The 24476-nt window shown below is 32.5% G+C and overlaps 1 protein-coding gene across 1 annotated transcript in view; it reads right to left on the bottom strand.

Annotated features, from left to right (window-relative positions):
- The window catches only part of CFAP47 (cilia and flagella associated protein 47), a gene marked incomplete at both ends in the record, with an annotated part of 367798 nt that overhangs the window by 78011 nt on the left and 265311 nt on the right, over positions 1 to 24476 (bottom strand). The window contains 6 exons of the mRNA XM_080718845.1: positions 3399 to 3510; positions 12047 to 12154; positions 14726 to 14901; positions 18091 to 18188; positions 18891 to 19076; positions 22238 to 22402. Of these exons, the coding sequence (XP_080574971.1) occupies positions 3399 to 3510; positions 12047 to 12154; positions 14726 to 14901; positions 18091 to 18188; positions 18891 to 19076; positions 22238 to 22402 (845 nt within the window). The remainder of the gene's footprint in view (positions 1 to 3398; positions 3511 to 12046; positions 12155 to 14725; positions 14902 to 18090; positions 18189 to 18890; positions 19077 to 22237; positions 22403 to 24476) is intronic.

The following is a 24476-nucleotide window of genomic DNA, read 5'->3' as shown; positions in this document are numbered from 1 at the left end:
CTATTTAGTGGTTCTCATGCCATGTTTTTCCCACATAAAATAAACACATGGAGTTATTCACTGTATAAGAGAAAGTCACTATTAATTTTTAAAGATGAGTTTGATATCTTTTAATAGAGAGATGCATTTTATTTAAAACTCCATAGCTTACTACCTATCCCATGCTACATGTCAAACCACCAGGAACCTAAATGCAGCCTTAACAATATTAAAAGAAATGAAATGTTTCAGTGCATAGATATAAGACACATTCTATTAAGACACAATAAAGTTTGCTCCTCCATCCTATTATATACACATTCAAGGTGTGACCTATTTATTTGTACAGTATGAGATTGAATTATCTCTTCGTGAAGAATGAAAGAAGCTTATAGCTTAATCTTAAAATTATGAAGCCTTGTGTATCTTATGCAATCAAAATGCTACACTGAGAATAATACAGTATTTAATATCAAACCTATAAAATAACAGAATGAGTGACAAATATCTGAAAAGTGAGTCAATTGTTTTTCACTAATATATTTTTCCAGATAGGCATTGAGAAAGCAAAACTGTAATGTAGTAGCATCATAAATCCTTGTAAAACATATCATTTGGTGCTCAATAAACTTTGATAATGAAGATGAAATGCAAATGCAGATTTAATGTTATAATTACCAAACAGTCAACTTTTGACTAAATACATGCAGTTCATATATAGCAAATATATATTTTCTTTATTTCAGACTAGATCTCTAATACTTCCAGTGTTTGGGGATTATCAATTAATATCTGCTTTAGAAATGTAAATTAATTTAAATATAAGCCTTAGCAAAAAATTAAAAATTGCACTTCACATATTTTAACATAGCAGAAATGGAAGATGTTTTATTTTCTCTCTATATAAGGATATAATTATCTTAATGTATTCATATATATCTCTGTAGAGAGATATGCATTGAGAGAGAGAGAGAGAAAACCATCTATTTCACTGGAAATATATGAAACACACGAACCTGGATTTAATTGTAGTTCTATCATTTACTAAGCATGTAGTTTAACATTCTAACCTATCTCAAATGTTTCTTCTATAAATGTGACAAAGGTACAATATTAGAAATGAGGTAGAGTATATAATAAATAGCAGTTCAAGTAAAAATATTTTATTTCAACCCATAAGTCATTGAAAATGCACTGTAGCGTGTATTTCCCAAAGTTTTAGAAATATTTACGTAAGTACCACTGATAGGAATTTAACTACCACAGTAAACCTACTGGTGAAATGTAGAGGGATATATTTAGTGTGTTAAATATACAGCCATTTTTAAACGTAAAAACAACTTAATACAAACAAGTGTCATCACGATAACACCAGTGTATGATTTTACACTGAATCATACTTCAAGAGGGAAGGATAATCTTGCGAGAGTTGAGTGAACTTGAATTCCTATGAATAAGAGATAATATAGAGGAATAATGTGCTCTTAATAAACAGACTCTGAAGTATTTAGGTTGAAATGACATGAGGCCTACAATTTACTTCAAAATTAAACAGAAAGAAATATGAGAGTAAAAAAGAGAGAAAAAATCTCAAGTAATAATTTATCAGCCAAGATAGAAGGAATAAGATTGTTCATTTCATTATTCTTTCACTTCTGTATCTGTTTGAAATTTTTGATAATATGTAATTTGAAAGAAGCAGCTTTCATATCATTATATAAGGTACAATTATTTGTGTTCATAATCAGCCTATGTTTATTCTTTAAAGTATTTATGAATAATAATCAATATTTTAAAATATTTACTTATGTTAATACATATACTAAGCAATAAAAGGTAAGAGTAAAGTTCTACATATATACATATATCTTATTACATACATTGAATAAATACATATATTATTAGCAGTATTTGAAATTATATATTATTATTCTTTTGATACAATTTCTATTTGTTATATATATGCCCATATTTCATACAATTTTCTCATATATAACTATTTGAATTGTTTTCCAATTTTAGACTTCGTTGCATATTCAGTGTGTAATAAAAGAATAAATGATTTAGTGAGGCATGGATGAAAAAGATAAAGACCTTATTCTTACTTATGGAATGTAAGGTTGCATGTAATATATTGCATTTGTTTTCCCTTTCAATAGAAGTTATATTGTTCTCTAAAAGTAGAGGTACAAGAGATAAAAAAATGACTTTCTAATGAATAATTTTAGTTATAGATATGTCATATTCTTAACTCCATGCTGTTTATAATTTATAGAAAATATGGTGTTAAGTGATACAAATATATATATATATATATATATATATATATATATAGTAATCAATTTTGGCAATAAAGTAGTTATTTCTTTAGTTATTTCTTTTTTTTTTTTTTTTTTTGGTGGTGGTACTGAGGTTCCTGGAAGCCCTTCTACCTCTGGGCTAAACTCCCAGACCTATTTTGCACCTTTTTATTTGGAAACAGGGTCTCCTAAGCCAGCGCGCGTGGCTGGCTTGGAACCTGCATGATCCTCCTGTTTCTGCTTCCCAAGTGTGGGGATTACAAGTGTGCGCCAGCACGCCCGGCTGAAGTAGTTATTTCTAACTTTACATATTATAGCAGTTCAAAACTAATTTCATGCCATTGCATTAATAGTTGGCAAGCAGTGTTTGCCAAGAGATTGGTGTTTCATTATAAATAAATTGAAATATAGATTATTAGTCATTAAATATCAAATAGTAAAAAGCATTTAAGTATCGTACAGATGAGAACAGTGCGGGTGGGGAATAGCTGTCAACACTGTTTGAAAATATATGTGGAGGGGGCCAGGGGCAGGAATTCAGGAGGGATTTGACTAGAAGAACTGGTTTCTTGGAATGCTGGAAATGTATAATGACTTTTAAGTTAAAATAATAATATTGGGAAACTATTATAAAAACTGATCATTAAAATAAAATGAAATCAGTTTATTTAAAAGTGATAATGAGAAGTTTAATATATGTAATTACAAAATTTATATTAACATTATATAGTTTAATGATATGCCAGAATTTAGAGGGATATGTAGATAATATAAAATCAAATTCTAAATTTTTAGCCTGGTGTGGTGGAGCACGCTTGTAATCCCAGCATTCGGGAGGCTGAGACCTGAGGATCATGGTTGGCAGACAGCCTCAGCTACTTAGTGAGGCCCTCTGCAACTCAGTGAGACCTAGTTTCAAAATAAAGAATAAAAAATTGGGCAGGGGGTATAGCTCAGAGGTCAAATGCTCCTGGGTTCCATCCCCAGACCCACATTTTTTTAATTTTTATAATTTGAAGCCTTATTAATAATTCAAATGATAATTCTACCAGTGCCCTAAATCGGAAATGAATAAAGCTCTAGTAGCAATAGTTTTCATGAATTTTTAAATGTACTTACTGGTGCTTTTCTGTTTATTTGCAGGACAAAATTTTCAGGATTACTGTTTGTTACTTGTAATTCTAAAGTTTCATGTGTAGGATTATATAAGGGAAGGGTTTGTATAATATATCTAGGAAGAAAAACAAAGATAATAAATTAGATATATTTATAGTCTTGTTCAGTGATGATTGCACAAGCTTGGCCATTATGAGCTGAATTGTAATCCCCCAAATATATGTTAACATATAATAAGTATACACATTAATGAATTAAAATGCTTGTGTTTTGATTTTATACCAAATCAATTAAAAATTTAAAAATATTATTTAGAAAATTAAATGCTGTCTATATCTTCTCTATGCCAACTATTCAAACTGTCTAATAAATTTATTTAACACTAAAAAATAAATTGAAATCCTTACAGTATCTTCATTACCTCAGACTATGATCTTATTTGTTATCTGGAGTATACATAATTAGTTAAATTGAAGCTATACTAGAGTAAGTTAAGCCCATAATACAATACAACTGATTTCTTTATAAAAAGACCATATGAAGATACACAAGAAATAGTCATATGAGCATGGAAGTATAGACTGGAATAATGTATCTACAAGTTACAGAAAGCCAGAGATTAATGGAAACCACTAGAACCTAAACCTTTTAAAGGTTTCAGAATGGGCAAAACCTAATGACGCCTTAAATTAGAACTTTTAGCCTTTAGAACTGTCAGGTAAATAATTAATGTGATCATAAGCCACACAATGGTATCTGTTATGGTAATACTAGAAAACTAATATGACTTTTATGAGTTTCATAACAAAAATAATTTTGTAATAAGAAAGGACACTACTAATTAAATAATCTCTGATTTCTCTTTTTTAGGAACCAAATGTTATATAATATTGAATATTATAATATATTACAGTTTTTATTAATGTTTACCCATTACTTTATAACTATTAAATCACTTGCTAACATTAAGATTAAAATATTTAAGGGCTAGAGATGTAACTCAGTGGCAGAACTCCTGCCTTTTATGTGTGAGGTCCTTGGTTCAGTTTCCAGTAACCCCCACCCCCAACTCAAATCAATGATAAATTTCTAATAAAAATAATGGAAACATTGCCTAGTACATATAGTTAATTTTTATAATGTCATGGTCCTGTGACCAGGAAAAAATAAGCAATATGTGATGGATTCAGTCCATTAATTCAAATAAGAAATGATTTTCTTGATTTTATACAATATATACACTGATTTATCTTAAGATAATATATATTAGTGTTATGATATTAGATTACAAATTTAAGAATTCTTGGTAAATACTTAATTTGTTGTTATACAAGCAACATAAGAAAAAAAGTTAATAAAATAAGCAGAATTTCATTAACTGTAATAAACAAAAATCATGAAAAACTTTCCATAATTTTTGGTAATTTTCTACTTTGCATATTATAAGTAAATCCAATTCCTAGAAGTTTTTTTTAATAGGCAATACCATAGAAGAGTATGACATAGAAAGTAGACATTCATCCATGCTACCATAAGAAAAAAAAGGCCAGACACTATTGCCAAGCAAATTTTATGCACATATTGAATGCAAAACTCTTTGGGTTGGAACTGCACTTATATGTTTATGCTTCAACTCTGACTCCATGATTTCAACATTTTCCCTAGCCTGAATCAATTTCAAGCACAGCTTGTGATTAGTTGAAATTGAAAAATGTTTTTTGCTGACATACTTACATTTGTTTAAATAATCAAGTTGCAGGTACATGCCTTGCACTTGGTTATGAATAAATAATGTATAAAATATGTTAATATGAAGATGATCTATTCTATTTTCTTTTTTTCTTTTTGTGGGTCTGGGGATGGAACCCAGAGGCATTTGACCTCTGAGCTACACCCCCTGCCCTATTTTTTATTCTTTATTTTGAAACCGGGTCTCACTGAGTTGCAGAGGGCCTCACTAAGTAGCTGAGGCTGTCTGCGAACCATGGTCCTCCGGTCTTAGCCTCCTGAATGCTGGGATTACAAGCGTGTGCCACCATGCCTGGCTTATTTTCTTATTGGTTGATATGTGGCTCATATAATTATAAAAATTAAAGGGAGTAAAAGAAGTTGTTATTGATTTCTCAAATTCAATTTGCCATGTCCTTAAAATTATATTTAGATCTATGAAGGCTACTTTAAATATAATCAGGATTTAAATTTCAGTCTGAGCTAGGTTAATTATTTCCCATGAAATTGCACTAGTGTCATTTATATTTGATTTTAGCAAGTGCATTTTTCAGATATTTGATTTTCTATATTGCTCTTTAATAATCTGTTTCTCACACTTTCAGTATTGATTAAGCAATGAAACTCAATTGCCACATAAAAATAAAATCAGTTTCCATGTGGCAAGGAATCAAAACAATTCCTTTGCTATTTAAAAATTACTATTTTTTTTGCCAGGTGTGGTGGTGTATGCTTGTAATTGCAGCACTTGGGAGGCTGAGACAGGAGGATCAAGGTTGGTGGACAGCTTTAGCTACTTAGTGAGGCCCTCTGCAACTCAGTGAGAACCTGTTTCAAAATAAAGAATAAAAAATAGGGCTGGGGATATAGCTCAGAGTAGAATACCCCTGGGTTTCATCCCCAGCACTCAATAAATAAATAAATAAATAAATAAATAAATAAATAAATACACAAATAAATTAAAGTTACTTTTTAACAGGCTCCTTGATATCCAAACCCTAGGGAATCAAACACAGGATTTTCAGGGCAACCATCTGGGGAATACATATTTCTTAAGTATTCTTGCTATTAGCACTTTAAATTTTACCTCCTTTCACTATCACAATTTATTTTATTTTTCTCTATTTTTTTTTTTCTGGTACTAGAGATTGAACTCAGGGGCATTTTATCTGAGCTATTGAACTCAGGGGCATTTTATCTTTTATCTGAGCTATACTTTCGGCCTTGTTTTTACTATTGATTGATTAAACATAGTACTGGAGATTGAACCCAGGGTATTCTACCTCTAAGCTGCACCTCCAGCCTTTGTTGTTTGTTTCTTTTGAAATGGAGTCTTGCTAAATTCCTGAGCCTTGGTTCTGCAATCTGCCTGTCTCAACCTCCCAAATACTGGCACAACAGGTATATCATATAATGCCCTGCTCTACTTTTTATTTTGAAGCAGGGTTTCACTAAAGTGGCTGAGGCTGGCTCCAAGCCTGTGATCCTCCTGTCTCAGCTTCTCAAGCACTGAGATTATAGGTGTACCGTGCGCAGCTTTAATAAGGGAAAAAGATAAAAAAGAAGTAGGTCCTATATATGGACCCATAAGGCATGTTAATGAACCATTGTTGAACTGTCATATTAATTCAATAAGTACTAGGTAGTATAATATTTTAACATGGAACAAATGTTATTATAATGTTTTAAAATATATCACATTTGTATGATCGTATTTTTATATAATATGTAAAATAGAGAAAGACAGAAAGCAAATTAGTGTTTGCCTGGGTCTTTGGAAAGAGGGCAAGTTATAGTGACTGCTTAATAGATGTGGAGTTTTCTTTTGGAGCAATGAAAGTATTTTGAAAGTTGATAGAGGTGTGATTGCACAAGAGTGTAAATGTACTAAATGTCATTGAGTTGTACATTTCAAAATGGTTAATTTTAAGTTATGTGAATTTTACCTCACAAAATAGAAACACAAAGAGCAAAAATATTTAATAGTTTCCTACATATGAGTAGGTATTGTTCATGAAGTTACATTTCACATGTGTGTATGTGTATGTGTGTGTTTGTGTTTGAGTGTGTGTTTTAGATGACAAAATGAAATAGATTTATTAGTGTGGGTCACATTAAAAAACAAAAAGATTTAAACCCATAACATGAATGGCTATTTGTATGGTGAGGACACTAAATGAGATAAAGTACTCACAGGAAGCTTTACTGGGAGATAATGAGATGGTAGTACATTTAATTAAATGTTTATGATTCAAATGGAGGCATCCATCTGAAGTTCAAGAATAGTTCCAGATGGAGCCACAGAGCCTCAAAAATATATTTTTTCCAAAATGTGTACTTAAATAGTCATGATTATGACTTTAAAATAATTTTATTTGCATTTTATTTATGAATAAAACAGTGGCTTTGCAAAATAAAATTACAATTGAGGTTCCTCCACCACATGTCATAACTATGTAATAAGATGAACTAATGAAGCACATGAGAAACAGTGTAAGCTTTGTGAGGACAAGAATAAATTTCATTTCAAAGAATTAGTAAAACTTAGCATTCAGGAGGCTGAGACCGGAGGATCACACAGTTCATGGACAGCCTCAGCTACTTAGTGAGGCCCTCTGCAACTCAGTGAGACCCGGTTTCAAAATAAAGAATAAAAAATAGGGCAGGGGCTGTAGCTCAGAGGTAAAATGCCTTTGAGTTCCATCACCAGACATGCAAAAAAAAAAAAAATTAGTATAACTTGATGACATTTGAAATGAGAATGATATAGAAAGCAAAAAAGCCTGCAATTTCCACTGGGCCAAGGAGAAAAATGCAAATTAAAGAGGTACCTGAATGACATGCAAGTAAGAAAGAGACTATTAGAGAAGAGGAAGGGAATCAGGGGAGGGTTAAAAAGGGAAATAGAGGAAAAGCATTTGACTAGACTTGGTGGTGTATGCCTGTAATGCTTGTACTTGGGAGGCTAAGACAGGAGGATAATAGGTTTGAGGACAGACTCAGCAATTACTGATAATTTCATCAACCTAGCAAGACCCTTATTCAAAATAAAATTAAAATAAGGCCAACGTGTAGCTTTGAGGCTTCAGGAATGTCCCTGGATTCAATCTCCTGAAACACACACACACGCACACACACACACACACACACACTATATTATTTGTACATATAAATATGTCACAATTAAGCCCCATTATTATGTATAATTAAAATATGCTAAGAGGTGATCATTGTTCATGCAATGAGTTTTTTTAATTTAATGGAATCTAATACTTTTTATGTGCCATTTTTCTAATAGAGATGAAGACTGTGCATTATAGATATCTATATTGAGGATTGATTATATATATACTACTGAGACAAAATAAAATTTAAAATGTTACTACTTTTTCTTTGAGTGTCATATTTCTTAATACTTAAGACATTTCATTAATCAAAACTATTTCAAACATGTTATAATAAAATAGGAAGAAGAAAATTAACATATGATCAATGATATACAAAAAGGTAATTTTATAAAAACAAATGAAACAAGAAGTAGCACTTTAAAACCTATTGCAATTCATACATGAAAACACTCTTGTTTTTTCAACTTCTTTAGAATACTAATCTATTTAAAAAGAAAAAAATTTAAAACATTATGCAGAATCCAAATGATAAAAAAATGAACCAATGAGCCGGGCGTGGTGGCGCACGCTTGTAATCCCCGCGCTTGGGAGGTGGAGACAGGAGGATCGCGCAGGTTCGAAGCCAGCCGCGCTGGCGTAAGAGACCCTGTTTCAAAAATATAAAATAGGTCTGGGAGTGTAGCCCGGAGGTAGAAGGGCTTCCAGGAACCCCAGTACCCAGTACCACCAAAAAAAAAAAAAAAAAAAAGAACCAATGAGAAGAAAGTACTATTAAAATTCATAAAGCTAAAAGTTCCTTCGATATGTAAAGCTCCTGGGGAAACTAAATGGAGTTAATTTTATTTTTAAGTGATTTATTAAGTTAGTACTGTCTTTCTAAATATCATTAAAAACAACCTATAAAGCCAACTACTAATGATGGATAAGGCTGTCTTTGACTCAAAATACAAGTACATAATCCCATTATTTACTCCACTTTTCTCTGATCATGCTCAATAGAAAGCTGCAAAAAAAAAAAAACATTATATATTTCGTTTACACTGGCTTCCAGATTTTTAACAGACTTCCTACTCATCACTGATATGTGTAAAAGTCAACCATGTAATAATAACAAAATGGCCTATGATGTTAATAACTGATATAAAAACTCATTAGAAGGCTGTAAAATAGATTGAGCGAGGCTGGGCATGGTGGCGCACGCTTGTAATCCCAGCGCTTGGGAGGCTGAGACAGGAGGATCACACAGGCTGGAAGCCAGCCTCAGCTACTTAGTGTGAGGCTCTCAGCAAATTAGTGAGACCCTGTTTCCAAATAAAGTATAAAATAGGTCTGGGAGTATAGCCTGGAGGTAGAAAAGCCCCTTGGTTCCACCCCCAGTACCAAAAAAAATAAATAAAATAAAATAAAATAAAAAATAAAATGAGCTAATCTGCCTGAATGGGAAATAAAAAATGTTGGGGAAAAAGTAAAGTAGGGAAAATTTAAAATTAGTCTCCAACTACTAAATCTACACAAGAGTAGGAAGAGAGAATTCCAAAAACTGAAACTTATAAATTTCCATATTAAAATAGTCCCCAGTTGCCCAGAAAGATGTATAGAAAAAAGAGCCACAGAAATACATACCATCAAAAATTTTAAGGGAACTAAATGTAATTAAAGAGTTAACAAACATCCAAAAAAGAGAAGAATTCAGGATGAGCTAATTAAAAATAGTTATTATCAGCGGGGCATGGTGGCACAAGTTTATAATGCCAGCATTTGGGAGGTTGAGACTGGAGGATCATGATTTGTGGACAGCCTTAGCTACTTAGGCCCTCTGCAACTTAGTGAGACCCTGTTTCAAAATAATAAAAAATAGGGAAGGGGTGCGGAAGTAGAATGCCCCTGGGTTCCATCCCCAGACTCACAAAAAAAAAAATAGTTATTTTCAAATGACTTTTCATATTATTGGCCTTTTATTTATACATAAGTCTAACTTTAATAAAAAAATGTAAGCTTCAGAAAAAGTTTTCACATATTAAAATTTTAAAATGAGAAAAATATGAAACAATACAAAGTTCAGAAATAAATTGTTTACTCAGACACTACTAGTGTTCCACCCAGTTCACCTAGAATTTTTTTTTTTTTTTTTTTTTACCAGTGCTCTATCTTATCCCCCAACTTTCTGCTGCTAAAGCCTTCAGATAATTGTCCTTTAGTCTTTGAACCTCCTCAATCCTACAGAGAGCAGTGCCTGGGAGTTCATACCTCATTCCAAAGGTGCTTATAGTGACCAGTATGGAAGTTTAAAAGCTCACAGCATTGTTAATAATTATGTATCACATATTTCAAAATAGCTAAAAGAAATGATTTTAAGTGGTCTCATCATAAAGTAATGATAAATATTTGAGGTGATTTGATAATTAACCTGATTTGATTACCCACAATGATCAAAATACCACATTGTGCCCTGTTGTGTGTGTGTTTATGTGTGTATGTGTACATAGACATATTTTTAAATTAAAAATGGAATATAATAAGGACCAGAATTAAAACAACAACCACAAAAGAAACCCGACCCAGTTTCTTTGCTTGACAAAGGCAGGGCAAACTATGAGACGTAATTAAAGCTCCAGGTTTTTCTACAGGATCAGATATTCTGGGGCTATGCATGCAATGATACTTTTGTTTAGCTTCTTCTTTTTCCTCATCTTGGTGTCACTTTCCTCCTACTTATTTTTTGGGGATCACTTTCTTATTAAATCTCTTGTAGTGATGTTTTGGTACAAGATCTGGTAATGAAAGAGTTCAATATTTTTTGGTGTACTAAGGGAGAGAAATGAACTAGATGGTATTTATTTGCCTTTTAAAACATACATTCTTTTTTAATTTTTATTGGTGCATTATATTCATACATCATATTGGGATAAAAAACTTGTGTGTACATGCATGTACACATCGCTGATTTAACCCCTACCCAATTCCCACCCGATTCCCTCCCCATCCCTTCTTCCCTTGCTTGGCTTAGTGGTTGACTTCGATATGTTTAAGCAAATTGTGTGTTTTAGAGATTTTCCTCTTCCCCCATCCTTTCTCCTCTGTGTCGTGTTTTCCTATTTACAGAGGACAAAATTTGGTGCCAAACATGTAAGGGGAACTTGACAATATAAATATAAATGTTTATACATTTAAGAAACATGTTATTCAACAAATGACCAAGTATTCACAGTTGCTCATTGCTTGTATTCTGCTTTGAGTTAGTCAAACTTTCATCAGGCTTCTCTTTCCTAAACCCTTCAGTTCCCAAACCCTGCTTGTTCCTAATTCTAAGCAAGCATATGCACAGAGAAAAGAACATACTTCCTTTCTCAGCTTCTTTTATAAATCAATAAATCATAATGAGATTCTTTTCCTGTTAGATACCCCCTTGACCATTTTTCCTTTGATTGTCTAATTTTCCCTCTCAAGATTCTATTTATTTTTTCTCCTCATCTTATAAATTAACAATCTTCTTTTGTTTGAGTTTGTGACCTTTGTAGATTTCTGTAATGAGAGAATTTTCTCTATTGTACAAGTCTCATCTGTTCCTTTGAAATAATCATTTTGAATAAAAACTTTACTTATTAAGCTCTGATTTATTTTTCTTTGAAAAGTTTTTCACTAGAAATATATATATATATATTTCTTATTTCGAATTCCACTAAGACGTATGACTACAATGCATCAATAAAAAATTAATAAAGATCAAATGCATTATCACACTATCACTATAGTTATTATTTTATAAAATAACATTTTCTACTAAATATAACTTACTTTCCAAGGTCACATTGCATTTCTGGTATTGTTTTTGTTTTTGGAAGTTCAGTAGTTAATTTCAGTAAATACCAGAACTCTTCTCCCATTTCAGGCTGAAAAACGATGCTGGTAAAGAGAAATATACAAAATTTTGTCAATAGCTCTAGTTTATGTAACAGACTTGGAGAGAAGAAAATTCCCAATTTGATGGAATTAGTTGATTTTGTATATAATATTTGACAACCACACAGTAATGTATTTAATGACATTTACACGGTGATATTTTCTACTTTTCCTGTGGATGTATTCTAACCTTTCCACTTATTGGTGCACAAATTATTTTATTATTTAACAAATACAATTGTGACATTAATATGTACTTTTTGTTTTTCAAATTAAGAGTATTTAGGTCTCAAGTAATGTGTGTATGTATGTCTCTATGACTCTGAACTTTATCATGATGTATGATTATAAAGCACCAATAAAAATAAAGGAAACGTAAGTATCTATTTAATAAATATCTTTCTTGAATTAATGAAAAATGTATTGCAAGATTAATAACAAAAAAGTCCTTCTTTTTGACTGTCAATGAACTAAATTTAGTTTGTTGAATTGAATTCATATGTACTTTTATGTGAAGGCTCATATTATCTAATTTTCCATAGATACATTCAATTGTGCATTTGCATATTAAAATAACAATTACTTATTTCTAATAAAGGATAAAGAGCTGGAAGAAGTAGTAAGTTATTTTGAAGAATATTATGTTAAATAAAATAAGTTAGGCACTTAGAAAGTACTACATAATCTTACTTATATATGAAACCTAAAAACTCAAACTCAGAAGCAGAGAATAGTATGGTTGTTAACAGGGGCTATAGTGTAGTGACTAGAGGGTAAGTTTTTCAAAGGATTATAAATTTTAGTTAGATAGGAGAAATAAGTTCAAGAGGTACATTTTATGACAAAGTGACTATAGTTAATAATAACAAATTATATAGTTGAACCAGGCATGGTGGTATCCCGATATTTGCGATGCTAAGCAGGTGGATCATAGGTTCAAGGACAGAGTCAACAACTTGGCAACGGCCTCAGTCACTTAAAAAGATAGTTTCAAAGTAAATAAAAATAAAATAAAGCTCACAGTGTAGCTGGAAGGCAGAATGCCTTTGGGATAAATTTCCAGTCCCCCCCCACCCCAAAATGCAAGTTGTATACAAGCTATATACTTGAAAAAGTAGATTGATGTGTTCTCACCACTAATAACTGATGAACATGTAAGGAGATACATACTAATTAGCTTGATTTAATAACTATACAATATAAAAACATGTTAAACATGTTGTATAGCATATGTATATGTATTTTTCATTTATCAGTCAATATAAGTTAATTAATTAAACATTTTTAGGGTTTTTTTTTGATACTGGGACTGAACCCAGGGACACTTTACCTCCAAGCTACACCCCCAGTACTTTTTTTATTTTTCATTTTGAATCAGGGTCTTGCTAAGTTGCTGTAAGTCTCCCTAAGTCACTGAAGCTGGCCTTAAACTTGTGATCTTCTTGACTCAGCCACTTAAATACTAGGTTTACAGGAATGATTCACCGCATCTAAGAAATTAATTTTAATAAATAATTGGTCCAAATCAGAAATAATATTTCAACCAGTAAAGGACCTTTTCACGATGTATAATAAAGGTATGCATTGAACACAGGAAAATAAACTCAATTATGATAATGGAAACTGTAATAAATAGCATAAAGATTATTAGTGAAATTAATAATGTGAATTATTTTAATAGTTTTTAGTTAATCATGAAGATATAGGCCATGTATTTTGTGCATGTATATAAACACATAATGCAAAGAAGTTTTTCACAATCATCATTCTATAGGAGTATTTGTCATTTTACTTCTAATATATGTTTATTTGTGTATACATATATTACTTCTGTATTTACTGTGAATATATGTATATCTGAGTATGCATGTGTATGTTTCCAGTATATTACAACATCCTTAATTTAATTTTCTCTTTATCAAGTGAATGATTTGTATTTATTCTTTATTTTTTATACTGGTGACTGAACCCAGGGACTTTCTATCTCTTTCATCTCCAGCCCTATTTTATTATTGTATACTTTCAAAAAGGGTTTCACTAAGTTGTGGAGGGCCTCATAAAGTTTATGAGTCTGGTTGTTAACATGTGATTCTCCTGTCTCAGCCTCCCAAGTACTGGGATTACACGCTTGCAGCACTGCACTCAGTGAATGATTTGTATTTATTTTTATACTTTTATTGGTATACTATAGTTTCACACCACAATACAGAATATAGTGATAGTGACATACATGCACACAGTATATGGTGAGCTTTCCCCAAACTCTCTTCCCACTCTGCCTTTCCTTATACACAAGTGAGAAAAAAAGAGGAGCTATTTTCATCAATAAAATTAAAAATTTAATCCCAAATCTTCATGGGATCATTTTCATTTTATTAAGTTGTTTTACTCAGATTTGATGACCTAAAGTGAAGTGAAAGAGGAGGTACAAAAGAGAAATTTAGGAATTGTTTAAGTTGGCATTTAAAAAAATACTAATTTTGCACTGAAGCAAATAAAAGCTAATATACAAAGAAAAAATTCTAGAAGCTTAATTAAAAAGATCAACGATGAAATATAATGCCAATCTCATACCTTTCTTCTTTGTAGCCAGTAGTTGCAGAAGAATACCATACAATATAATTAACACATTCTAATGGATTAAGTGTGAGTTCCTGGAGTCCACTAAGGGCAGCATTTGATAATTTCACATCTATGTGAATGTAGCTGTCTTTTGGATTAGAGACAGGTATTTCTATGCAAGTGGTCTCCTAATATTATAAAACAAATATATAGTCAGCTTTCAGTGTTAGCAGAATCATTATTTTAAGCAAGTAAACGTAAAGAAAATTATTAAGTAAATCCATTTGTTTCCTTTTTCCTGATCCTCTGTTGAATATATCTTACCTGTTTTCAAGCTCTCATATATTTCCTTTTATTAATCTCGGTAAACCACAATATTATTAATTTTAACAACTACTACACAGAGATTCCTGTAACTAAGTTGTAAGAAAACTATTTATAAAATTACACTTAAATATATTTTTCATCCGTATCATTATTATAAGTTCTATTTTTCATGTTTCCTCTGGCAGTAACTTGATGATGGCATTATGTCAGAGTTCACTGATTTTGTAGGCAATGTGACATATTTTATAAAATTGTTACAGAACTTAGCCTCCTAAGAAGTTTCTAGGGGTCAAACAAATCATAAACAAAAGAAAGGGAATATGTCAAGAAACTCTGCCTAGGGCTTAAGAGAGAAAATTAAGATAAAACAATTTGGCCTAGACATTTGTCCTGGTCTGGTACTCAAATATTTTTCAGATATCATTGTCAGTTGAAGAAAATGTTACACAGTCTTCACAGAAGCAAAAATAGTAGAATAAAAACTAATGATTTTTCACCATAGCTCATAATAATTCAGTTTAGAGCACAATTACGTCCACAAATATGCATCATGTTTCACAAAATAATCCCTGCTTTTATCGCATGTGATATTCTCTGATAATCTGTACTATTATATTGTGTTTCTTAAAAAATGATGCTAGTTTTGACTGACTCACATTTTGAGACCTGTGTATCAGATATTCAGACTATGGCCAAGAGTATTAAAATACTGGAATACAGAAATGTCTTTGGTTTTATCACATATAAACTTTAAACACAAAATTAAAACAAAATCACTTCAAACTTGTTATTTTCTTTGTTACCTACAAACCATTTAAAGGAGCAATCCCTCATGTTACAAAAAAGAGATAAGGCAAGTCTAATGTTGGTTGTATCTTAAGAGTAGGAAATACGAGTAGGAAATGGCAGCTTTGCCATTTCCATGACATTTAATCTCTAAGTGACAACTGAACTCTTATACAATAGGTGTGGATCCATCCTCAAAGTCCTTTAGAGAAAAGCCTTCAGACAGTAATTACTGAATGCTTAGAGCTGTGAGCACTGAAATCTCTTGAGAATTCTTGAGATTCTAATTCTCTGGAGTCTTGAAAACAACAATAAACTCAACAGGGAAAAGTGTTTCAGTGTCATCAAAAGGTTTGTATTTCCTATGAATGTGATATATTTCTGACATGATAGAGAATATTTCAGATTTAATTATAACAATAGTTTCGAAGCTGAGCATGGTGTGAGTCAAGGCTGGTACTGGGACATCCGAGGCTGGGATAAGAGCCTGTCGAGGGGTTAGGCCGGTGCTGGGGCCAGCGAGGCCGGCATTGGAGCCTGCCGTGAGTCAAGGCCGGTACTGGGGCTTCCGAGGCCAGGATAACAACCTGCCGAAGGGCTAGACTGGTGCTGGGGCCAGCAATGCTGGCATCAGAGCCTGCCGTGAGGTGAGGCCAGCATCGGAGCCTGCCGTGAGACATGGCCAGTGCTGGGGCCTCCTAACCCGGGAACAGAACCTGCCAAGGGGTTAGGCCGGTGCTGGGGCCAACGAGGCTGGCATTGGAGCCTGTCGTGAGGCTAGGCCGGTGCTGAGGCCTCCGAGGCCGGGATTGGAATCCTGCCAAGGGGTTAGGCCGGTGCAGGGGCCAATGGCCAGCATCGGAGCCTGGCGTGAGGCAAGTTCACTCCTGAGGCCTCCAAGGCCGGGACCAAAGCCAGCTTAGGGGTTAGACCGGTGCAGGGGCCAGCGAGACCAGAACTGGGGCCTCCCATGAGGCAAGGCCGCTGCTTGAGCCAGCGAGGTCTGGATCAGTCCACTGAGTAGCCAGGCCACTACTGGGACCATCAAGAGTGGGATCGGTACTTGCAACGCAGCATGCACAGAGAAATATCACAGAAAATATAAATCAGACGCTTCTCTTAATCAGCAATAACTAGGAGGAAAAGGGCAACAGGAAGAGGTTGAGCTATAGAAAGGGCCCTATAGTGAAGCAACTAATGTGACCAATTAGAGGGTATGTAATACTGGAGGACGGAGCCTCTTTAAAACGCAGGAGGTACATAAACAAATGTATCAAAGTAAATCACCAAAGAAGCGTGGGATGGAGGGAGGGGGAGGGAATGGGATGGGGGCTGGAGGAGGGCTAATTGGATGATGTGTGCTTGTATATCCTCTCATGTCTTGTACTCCAATGTGATTGATATATGACTACAATGCACCAATTTAAAAAATAAATTAATAAAAAATAAAAAAATAAGTTCTATAAAATATAGACTTCTTAGTAAAAAGTAAAATAACAAATTTCATTACAATAAAATATTTGAGTGCTAGCAAAAAGGAAATTGCATCTAATTAAAATATTTTAAATAACAATATTGTACTCATGTTTCACTTGAATCCAAGTCTCTTGATATTTGACCTTAGCAAATAATTCTGGAAACTGAATGTTTAATATTTCAATAATTCATGTAAGAAAATCCTATTCATTTTATGATGTTGAGGATTCAACCAGCGATATTCTACCTTTGAGGTACACCCTTAGCCCTTAAAAAAAATTTTTTTTAACAGAGTCTCACTAAGTTATAGCATGCTGGGTTCAAAATAAGAGTTCTTGTCTCAGCCTTCCAAATACTAGGATTACAGACACATGTCACTGCACCTGGACATCCTATTCTTAATTTCTATTACATAAAATCCAAAATCTATGCTAGTTGTCCCAACTATCTTTCAAAGTGAAAGATCTGATATAGAAACCAGTAATAATCAATATTAAAGAAGTCTTGCGTTTGTCATATATATGAGAATAAGCATGTAAAATATGGTCAAATTTGCTCTAGTGATCGTTGAGCAGGTGGATTTTTAAGACATGCAGCATGGTCACTGTGATGTGTCATATAACCAAAATATATTTTCAAAAAGCATTTAAGATATAAAAATAAAGCTGTTGATTGATTTAAACCAATATATTCATTTTATATGAAAATTTTTAAGGATTGAAAAATAATGTGAAACTAAAGTCCTTTTGCTAAATGACAGGGTTAATGAACATTGAATGAATTCTTACCAGAGCAATACACTGCAAGTCAATAGTGCTCATGGGTGGTCCAGGAGAACTATGGATCTCAATTTGATACCAGATTCTTAAATTCTTAACACTATCACCTGAAAAGCAAAACAAAACAAAAACTAAAGAAACAAAACCCATAGCACTTTTTAATATAGACTTTAGAATCCCATCCTTAACATATATATATATATATATATATATATATGTGTGTGTGTGTGTGTGTGTGTGTGTGTGTGTGTGTGTATATGTATGTATACATATACATACATATGCATGTATATGTATGTACATATACATACATTATTTTCAGACTCTTTTTTAATGAAATTACTAGTCAAAAGATATGGGGGAATAATAAGCAGCTGCTTTCATCAAAGTCTGTTAGCTATAAAATAAGCCGCATCCTGCATGTTCATGAGAACATGCCATCAAGTCTCCTTGTCTTGTGCCTGCCCTGGTAACGCAGTAAGTTCTGCACTAAAATAAATGTAAGAAAGAATGGTTTACTTTAATTAAAAGATTAATGTTATAAAGATAAACTTTTCTCTAAATTGTCAAAATATTCATATATTTGTTTGTGCATAGATAGGTCTAAAAATGCATTAAAATTCCAAAGGTACATTTTGAGTTAATTATAAAATTTCAGATTGAGAATAAAGGTATGTGAATTTTTAGATTTCTTGGAAATATGAAAAATTATCCTAGTCATCTAGATGCGTATTTTGTAAAAAAACAAAAAATATTCCATGTGAAACATACTCATACTAGCAATTCTGATGAATTTTGGTGCTGGCTACCACAAGTCCTCAAGACAGTAGGTACCTGAAGATCACCTTCACGTGGCTGGTGTGATGGTGCAGCTGGTTTTGGGAACTTCTGTAAAGCCAGATCTCCCAGGTAGGTTTTACTCTCTGGCCTGAGTGTCATGATGCACCTGACAATCTCAGAAGATGCGCTGTGGAGGGGCACAATTGCCCACCACACTTCAGAATGAACAGCCAGACTTCCTCTCACCAAAAAACAGATACCTTTTTGTGTACTTATGGCTGAAAACTCCAGATGGAGGTGAACCTACAAGGCAATATGGGCCAAAATTTCCCTTCTCTTTTTAAAGTAGAAGATATGGTTAGGATTAATTTTCTTCAAAGGGTGGCAATGATCTTTTGAGCCTCTCAATTTTTTTTAAAATGTGTAACAGTTTCATGGTCCTAAATTTTTCTTATTAATAGGAAGTAACATGATTGTAAATCATGTTCCTAATTCTTGAGATATACTGCAAGACAGTGTGATAGTTTAAAATTGCCTTTCATCTTGAAAAAGTCTAAAAACTGAATAAGAATTCAGAAATATTTTAAATATATGCTACATAAGCCTTTAAATTTTTTGTTTTATGTTCTTAATTAAAACAGTTTGCTCTGAACATGTTTTTTGGTTTTTGTCTTCCTTTTGTAATAAAGTCAGTAATAAATTAAAAAAAGAAAAAATGGTCCTAGAAACTTAGTCTGAAGAAATTCAGAAAGGGGTTTGGATTAAGTAGTGAAATATTGATGTATATACTTAGGTTCTTAAGTGTTTAAAAAGCAGGGAATTCTGCTATCGATGATGTCCAAAATAAAATCCTCCAGCTTGAAACTGGAGTCCTGGTCAACCTCAAAGTTCCTAAGTTCCTGAGTAGTACAGTTTTGTACTTGCATCAAATGCATTTTCTTTTCTTTTCTTTCTTCATTTTTTCTTTCTGTTTTTTTGTGGTTTTTTTTTTTTTTTTTTTTTTTTGGTGGCACTGGGGTTCCTGGAAACCCTTCTACCTCTGGGCTACACTCCAAGACCTACTTTTTTATATCTTTATTTGGAAACAGGTTCTCTTAAGCCAGTGAGGCTGGCTTTAAACCTGCATGATCCTCCTGTCTCTGCCTCCCAAGCACAGGGATTATAAGGGTGTGCCACCATGCCCGGCTCAAATCCATTTTCTATCTCTCCATTTTTATAATTTGTTCAGCTTTTTGTTTTCATATTCATTTGTTTTCCAGTGTTGAAGTAGTTTATAGTTTAAGATATTGTCTTGTTTCAGGAAATTGTATGCATATGCACATTAATACTTTCACGTTTAAAAATTTCAACTGTGCTAGATTAATTTGTTTTCATAAGTAATTAACCTCTTTTAGGCCTTAATTTCTTCATTTATGAAATCAGGAGCCCAGAATAATATCATTATCAGTGTTTCTGTCTCCTGAAACCCTTTTCCATGAATATATTATTTTGGATTTTTTTTTGTTTTGCACTATATTGTATAACATTGTGAAACACTGGCATTGAATATATATCTTGTATTTTATGGCAGTGCAATGCATTATTATGTACCATTTTATACTAAACTTTATTATAGTCCATGCTATTTTAATAGTTTATCTATAATAAAAATCTTATAACTATTGGTGTACCTGAGAGGAATTCCGAGCATTTAGGTAGTGAGAGGGAGAATTATAGGAGCTCTAGGTAAATTCTTATACCAAATTGCTGTAAGGGTTTTTCAGGGAAAATCTACTTTCTTGTTTTGAATTGTCTCTTCTGCTTATTTATTTTGCAGACATAAGTTATTTTAATGTGTAGAGAATGAGGTCACCAAATTTATACTCATGTGAGATGACTGAGGAAACATTTGTTTATATTTGTATGGTTATTTCTTTAATTTTACAAAATCACTTTTATGTGATACTGAGAAGGCAACCTAGAGACATTCTACCCCTGAGATATACCTCTAGGTTATTTTGTTTATTTTGAAAGAGGATCTCATTAAGTTGCTTGAGGGCCTTGCTAAGTTCCTGAGGCTGGACTCAATTCTGTGATTCTTCTGTCTCAGACTCCCAAATACTGGGATTACAAGCATGTGTCACCATGACCACCTTAAATGGTTTTATTTAGGATATTTAAATCTGAATTCTCCAAGGTAAACAAAAATTTTTTTAATGAAAATTATTTCTTCTTCTAGATATCTCACACCTATTTTTTGAAGGTCTTTCTAATTTTTTAACTCTTATTGAACTCACAGGGAAAAAATTCTGGAGCGGAATTGTATCTATGAGTAAGGATATTACTTCATGGCTCAAGGTGAGTACAAAGAACAATAGAAATATCTAAGATAAGACCAAGGTTCAAATCTCAATACCAACTTGGCTACCATTACCTTTTGTTCTTTGTCAAACTAACTCAACAGTCTGCCTTTCTGTGTTATGAGTATTCTATTAGTCAAGGTTGTCTAGTAGAAATGAAACAAACAACAACAAAAAAATAGATGTGTTTGTGTGGGTGGTGAGAAAGAGAGAAAGATATTATTATTATTTCTCTGAAGTACTATAATACAAATGTATTCAATAAAAATATTTTCTTTGGTATGCCTTAGTCTCTATAATTTTGTTTCTATTAAAAAACTCTTATCAGGACATGGTGATGCACACTTGTAATCAAAACATTTGAGAGGCTGAGACAGAATGACTGTGGTTCATGGACAGCCTCAGCTACTTAGTGAGGCCCTGAGGGTTTAGCTTGGAGGTAGAATGCCCCTGAGTTCCATCCCCAGTATTGAAGAAAACAAAAACCTCTTATCTAGTAACCTCTTATATATCTGCTATTGACCAATAAAGAACACTTAATTCTCCAGAAAACCTAATTCAAATATTCCAATTTTCTATCAACATTTTCCTTTGAACTTCTACTAAAGATATAATGTTTAGCAGTATCCAAATAATTCTTCATAATATAGGAGGGGAGAAATAACATTTAGTTTCTTTGGCATTTTCATTCATGAGAATGGTTCCTATAATCTTCTATACTGGGTAAAGGCAAACATTATATCGTTAAAATAATACACTCATTATTGTTTTTATCAGAAACACTGCATTTCTGTTTAATAACAAAAAACATTTAAACTTTTGCTTTGGTAGGTAAACTTCAAGTTGAAGTATTATAATCTATTAATATTAATATCTGTAGAAATATAGAAAACAAGCTATATAAAGTTAAATTTGAAATAATATAATAAAATCTTATAGACATACAAAATGGATAAATATTATCATATAAAGCATATATTTTATTTGCAATTTAAAAAAATGAGGGTTTATGCAGACATTCATCATAATAAATTTACCTGAATGGTCCTCAGCAAAAATAGGGGTTAGTTCTGATTCTGATTTCTGAATGGAAAGGTCTTGACCTTGATGGATCTCTTTTTGAGAATCATCATCATCCTCCTCCTCCTCCTCATCATCATCCTCACTACCATCTCTGCTTTTCACATGAAGTGATAATATGCCTATAACACACAGGAGCTAAATGTCAAATTAACCAGGGTGTGGTTTAAAAGGTTAGTCTCAAGTATTAAAGTTACTTTAGCTTGAAACATAAATATAGAGCCAAACAAATTTTACATGGATGTATCATAATTAAACCTGAAGAATTTATAGAACAATTTATTGGAATGTTCAAGTAAAAATTATTTTTAAATCTTTATTAAAATGATTATTTTCAACACATTTCTTGCAAAAATTATGAATTTAAGGCAAAGAACTACATTACCTTTCAAAAAATTTATTGCAGCCAGGTGTGATGGCACACCCTTGTAACCCCAGTATTGGTGGGGAGTCTGAGACCCAAGGATCAAGGATCATGGTTCATGGACAGCCTCAGCTACTTAGCGAGGCCCTTCGCAACTCAGTAAGACCCTGTTTCAAAAAAATAAAAAGACTAAATATTAGGTCTGGAAGTGTAGCTCAGAGGTAGAATGTCCCTAGGCTCCATCCCCATTATTTCATTAAAAAATTCATTGCATTAATGTTCTTACATATTTTCTTCTTAAGTCAAAGTAAACGCTCTATTTGTTGCCTCATTTAAAAAAAATGTTTATTTTTCTTATATAATATCATAAGATCCCAAGCATAAATTTTATAAATATTTAATATGTAAAATACTAAGCACTGTGTTATAAGGGTTGCTAGTGCCAAAATTTGTTGTTGTTTGGAATTTTTTTATATTAAAAATTACATAGGCCGGGCCTGGTGGTGTACGCTTGTAATCTTCGTGCTTGGGACGCGGAGACAGGAGGATTGCGCAGGTGCAAAGTCAGCCGCTGGCTTAAGAGACCTTGTTTCCAAAAATAAAAAAAGTATAAAATAGGTCTGGGAGTGTAGCCCGGAGGTAGGAGGGCTTCCTGGAACCCCAGTACCACCACCAAAAAAAAAAAAAATGACATAGTACTGGTATTTATTTTTAAATTAACATTAATATACTTATGGAAATAATTTAGTAATTGGCATAGGTAGCTCAATTTAGTAGCCATTAGATATATATGGCTATTGAAAATTAAAATGTTGGTAGAGATGATCATAAATGTGTAATATACATATTTTAAAGACAGGATAAATCAGAATATAAAATATACATTAATAATATTTTAGTCCTTATAATTTTAAATTATATATTTAATTAGTATAATGAAACATTTTAATAATTAATTTCACATACTTCCCTTTAATGTAATAATTAGATTAAGTGAAATTACATAAGTGTTAATTTTATTTTTATTGCATAGTGCTATTACGGAGAAATTCATTTCAGTATTTGAATGGAATTATTGTATTTAAATATTTTATGGCCACATTTAAAAATTAATAAATCTTGAAAGAGTTATAAATAATGGCAATGATAAGTTTTAATTTAAAAATAAACTTTATCTTGAAATAATTTTAGGTTTACTCAAAAGTTGTCATGATAGTTCTTATGTGTCTTTAACCCAGTGTTCACTAATGTTAACATTTTATATTACCATGGTATACATGTCAAAAGTAAGTCATCATGTCTCCTTAACCTTCTGTAGTTAAGTACATTTTTTCAGTATTTTATTCCTTTTCATAACCTCTAATTTATTTTAATCTAGTATATGATTGATTATTCATTAATAGCAGTCTTTGATAGTGGTCAGAGTATTTATATTTCTTTCCTAGAAATGCCATAGCAAATTACAATAGAGCAGGTGGCTAACAGCAGAAATTTATTATCTCATAGTTCTGGAAGCTAGAAGTCAGAAATTCAGTTGTTGATATTTTCTGCTATAACTTCTCCTAAGGAAGATCTGCTCCACATCTCTCTCCTAGGTTCTGGCAGTTGCCAATAATTTTTGGCATTTCTTGATGTATCACCCCACTCTCTTCGTCTTTATATGAAATTATCTCCTGTGTTTGCCTGTGTGAATTCTCCTCTTATAGGAACTCATCAGCCATATTGTTTTAGGGCTTAGTCTATTTCAGTATGGCCTCCATTTAACTTGATTCCATCTGTAAAGATCCTATTTCTAAAATCGGTCACAGGTACTGGAGGTTGTGTCTTCATAT

This window comes from Muscardinus avellanarius, assembly GCF_963383645.1.
Source record: "Muscardinus avellanarius genome assembly, chromosome: X".
In the NCBI taxonomy this organism is placed as follows: domain Eukaryota; kingdom Metazoa; phylum Chordata; class Mammalia; order Rodentia; family Gliridae; genus Muscardinus; species Muscardinus avellanarius.
The sequence above is the reverse complement of the archived record's forward strand: the minus strand, read 5'-3'. Positions and strand labels throughout refer to the sequence as shown.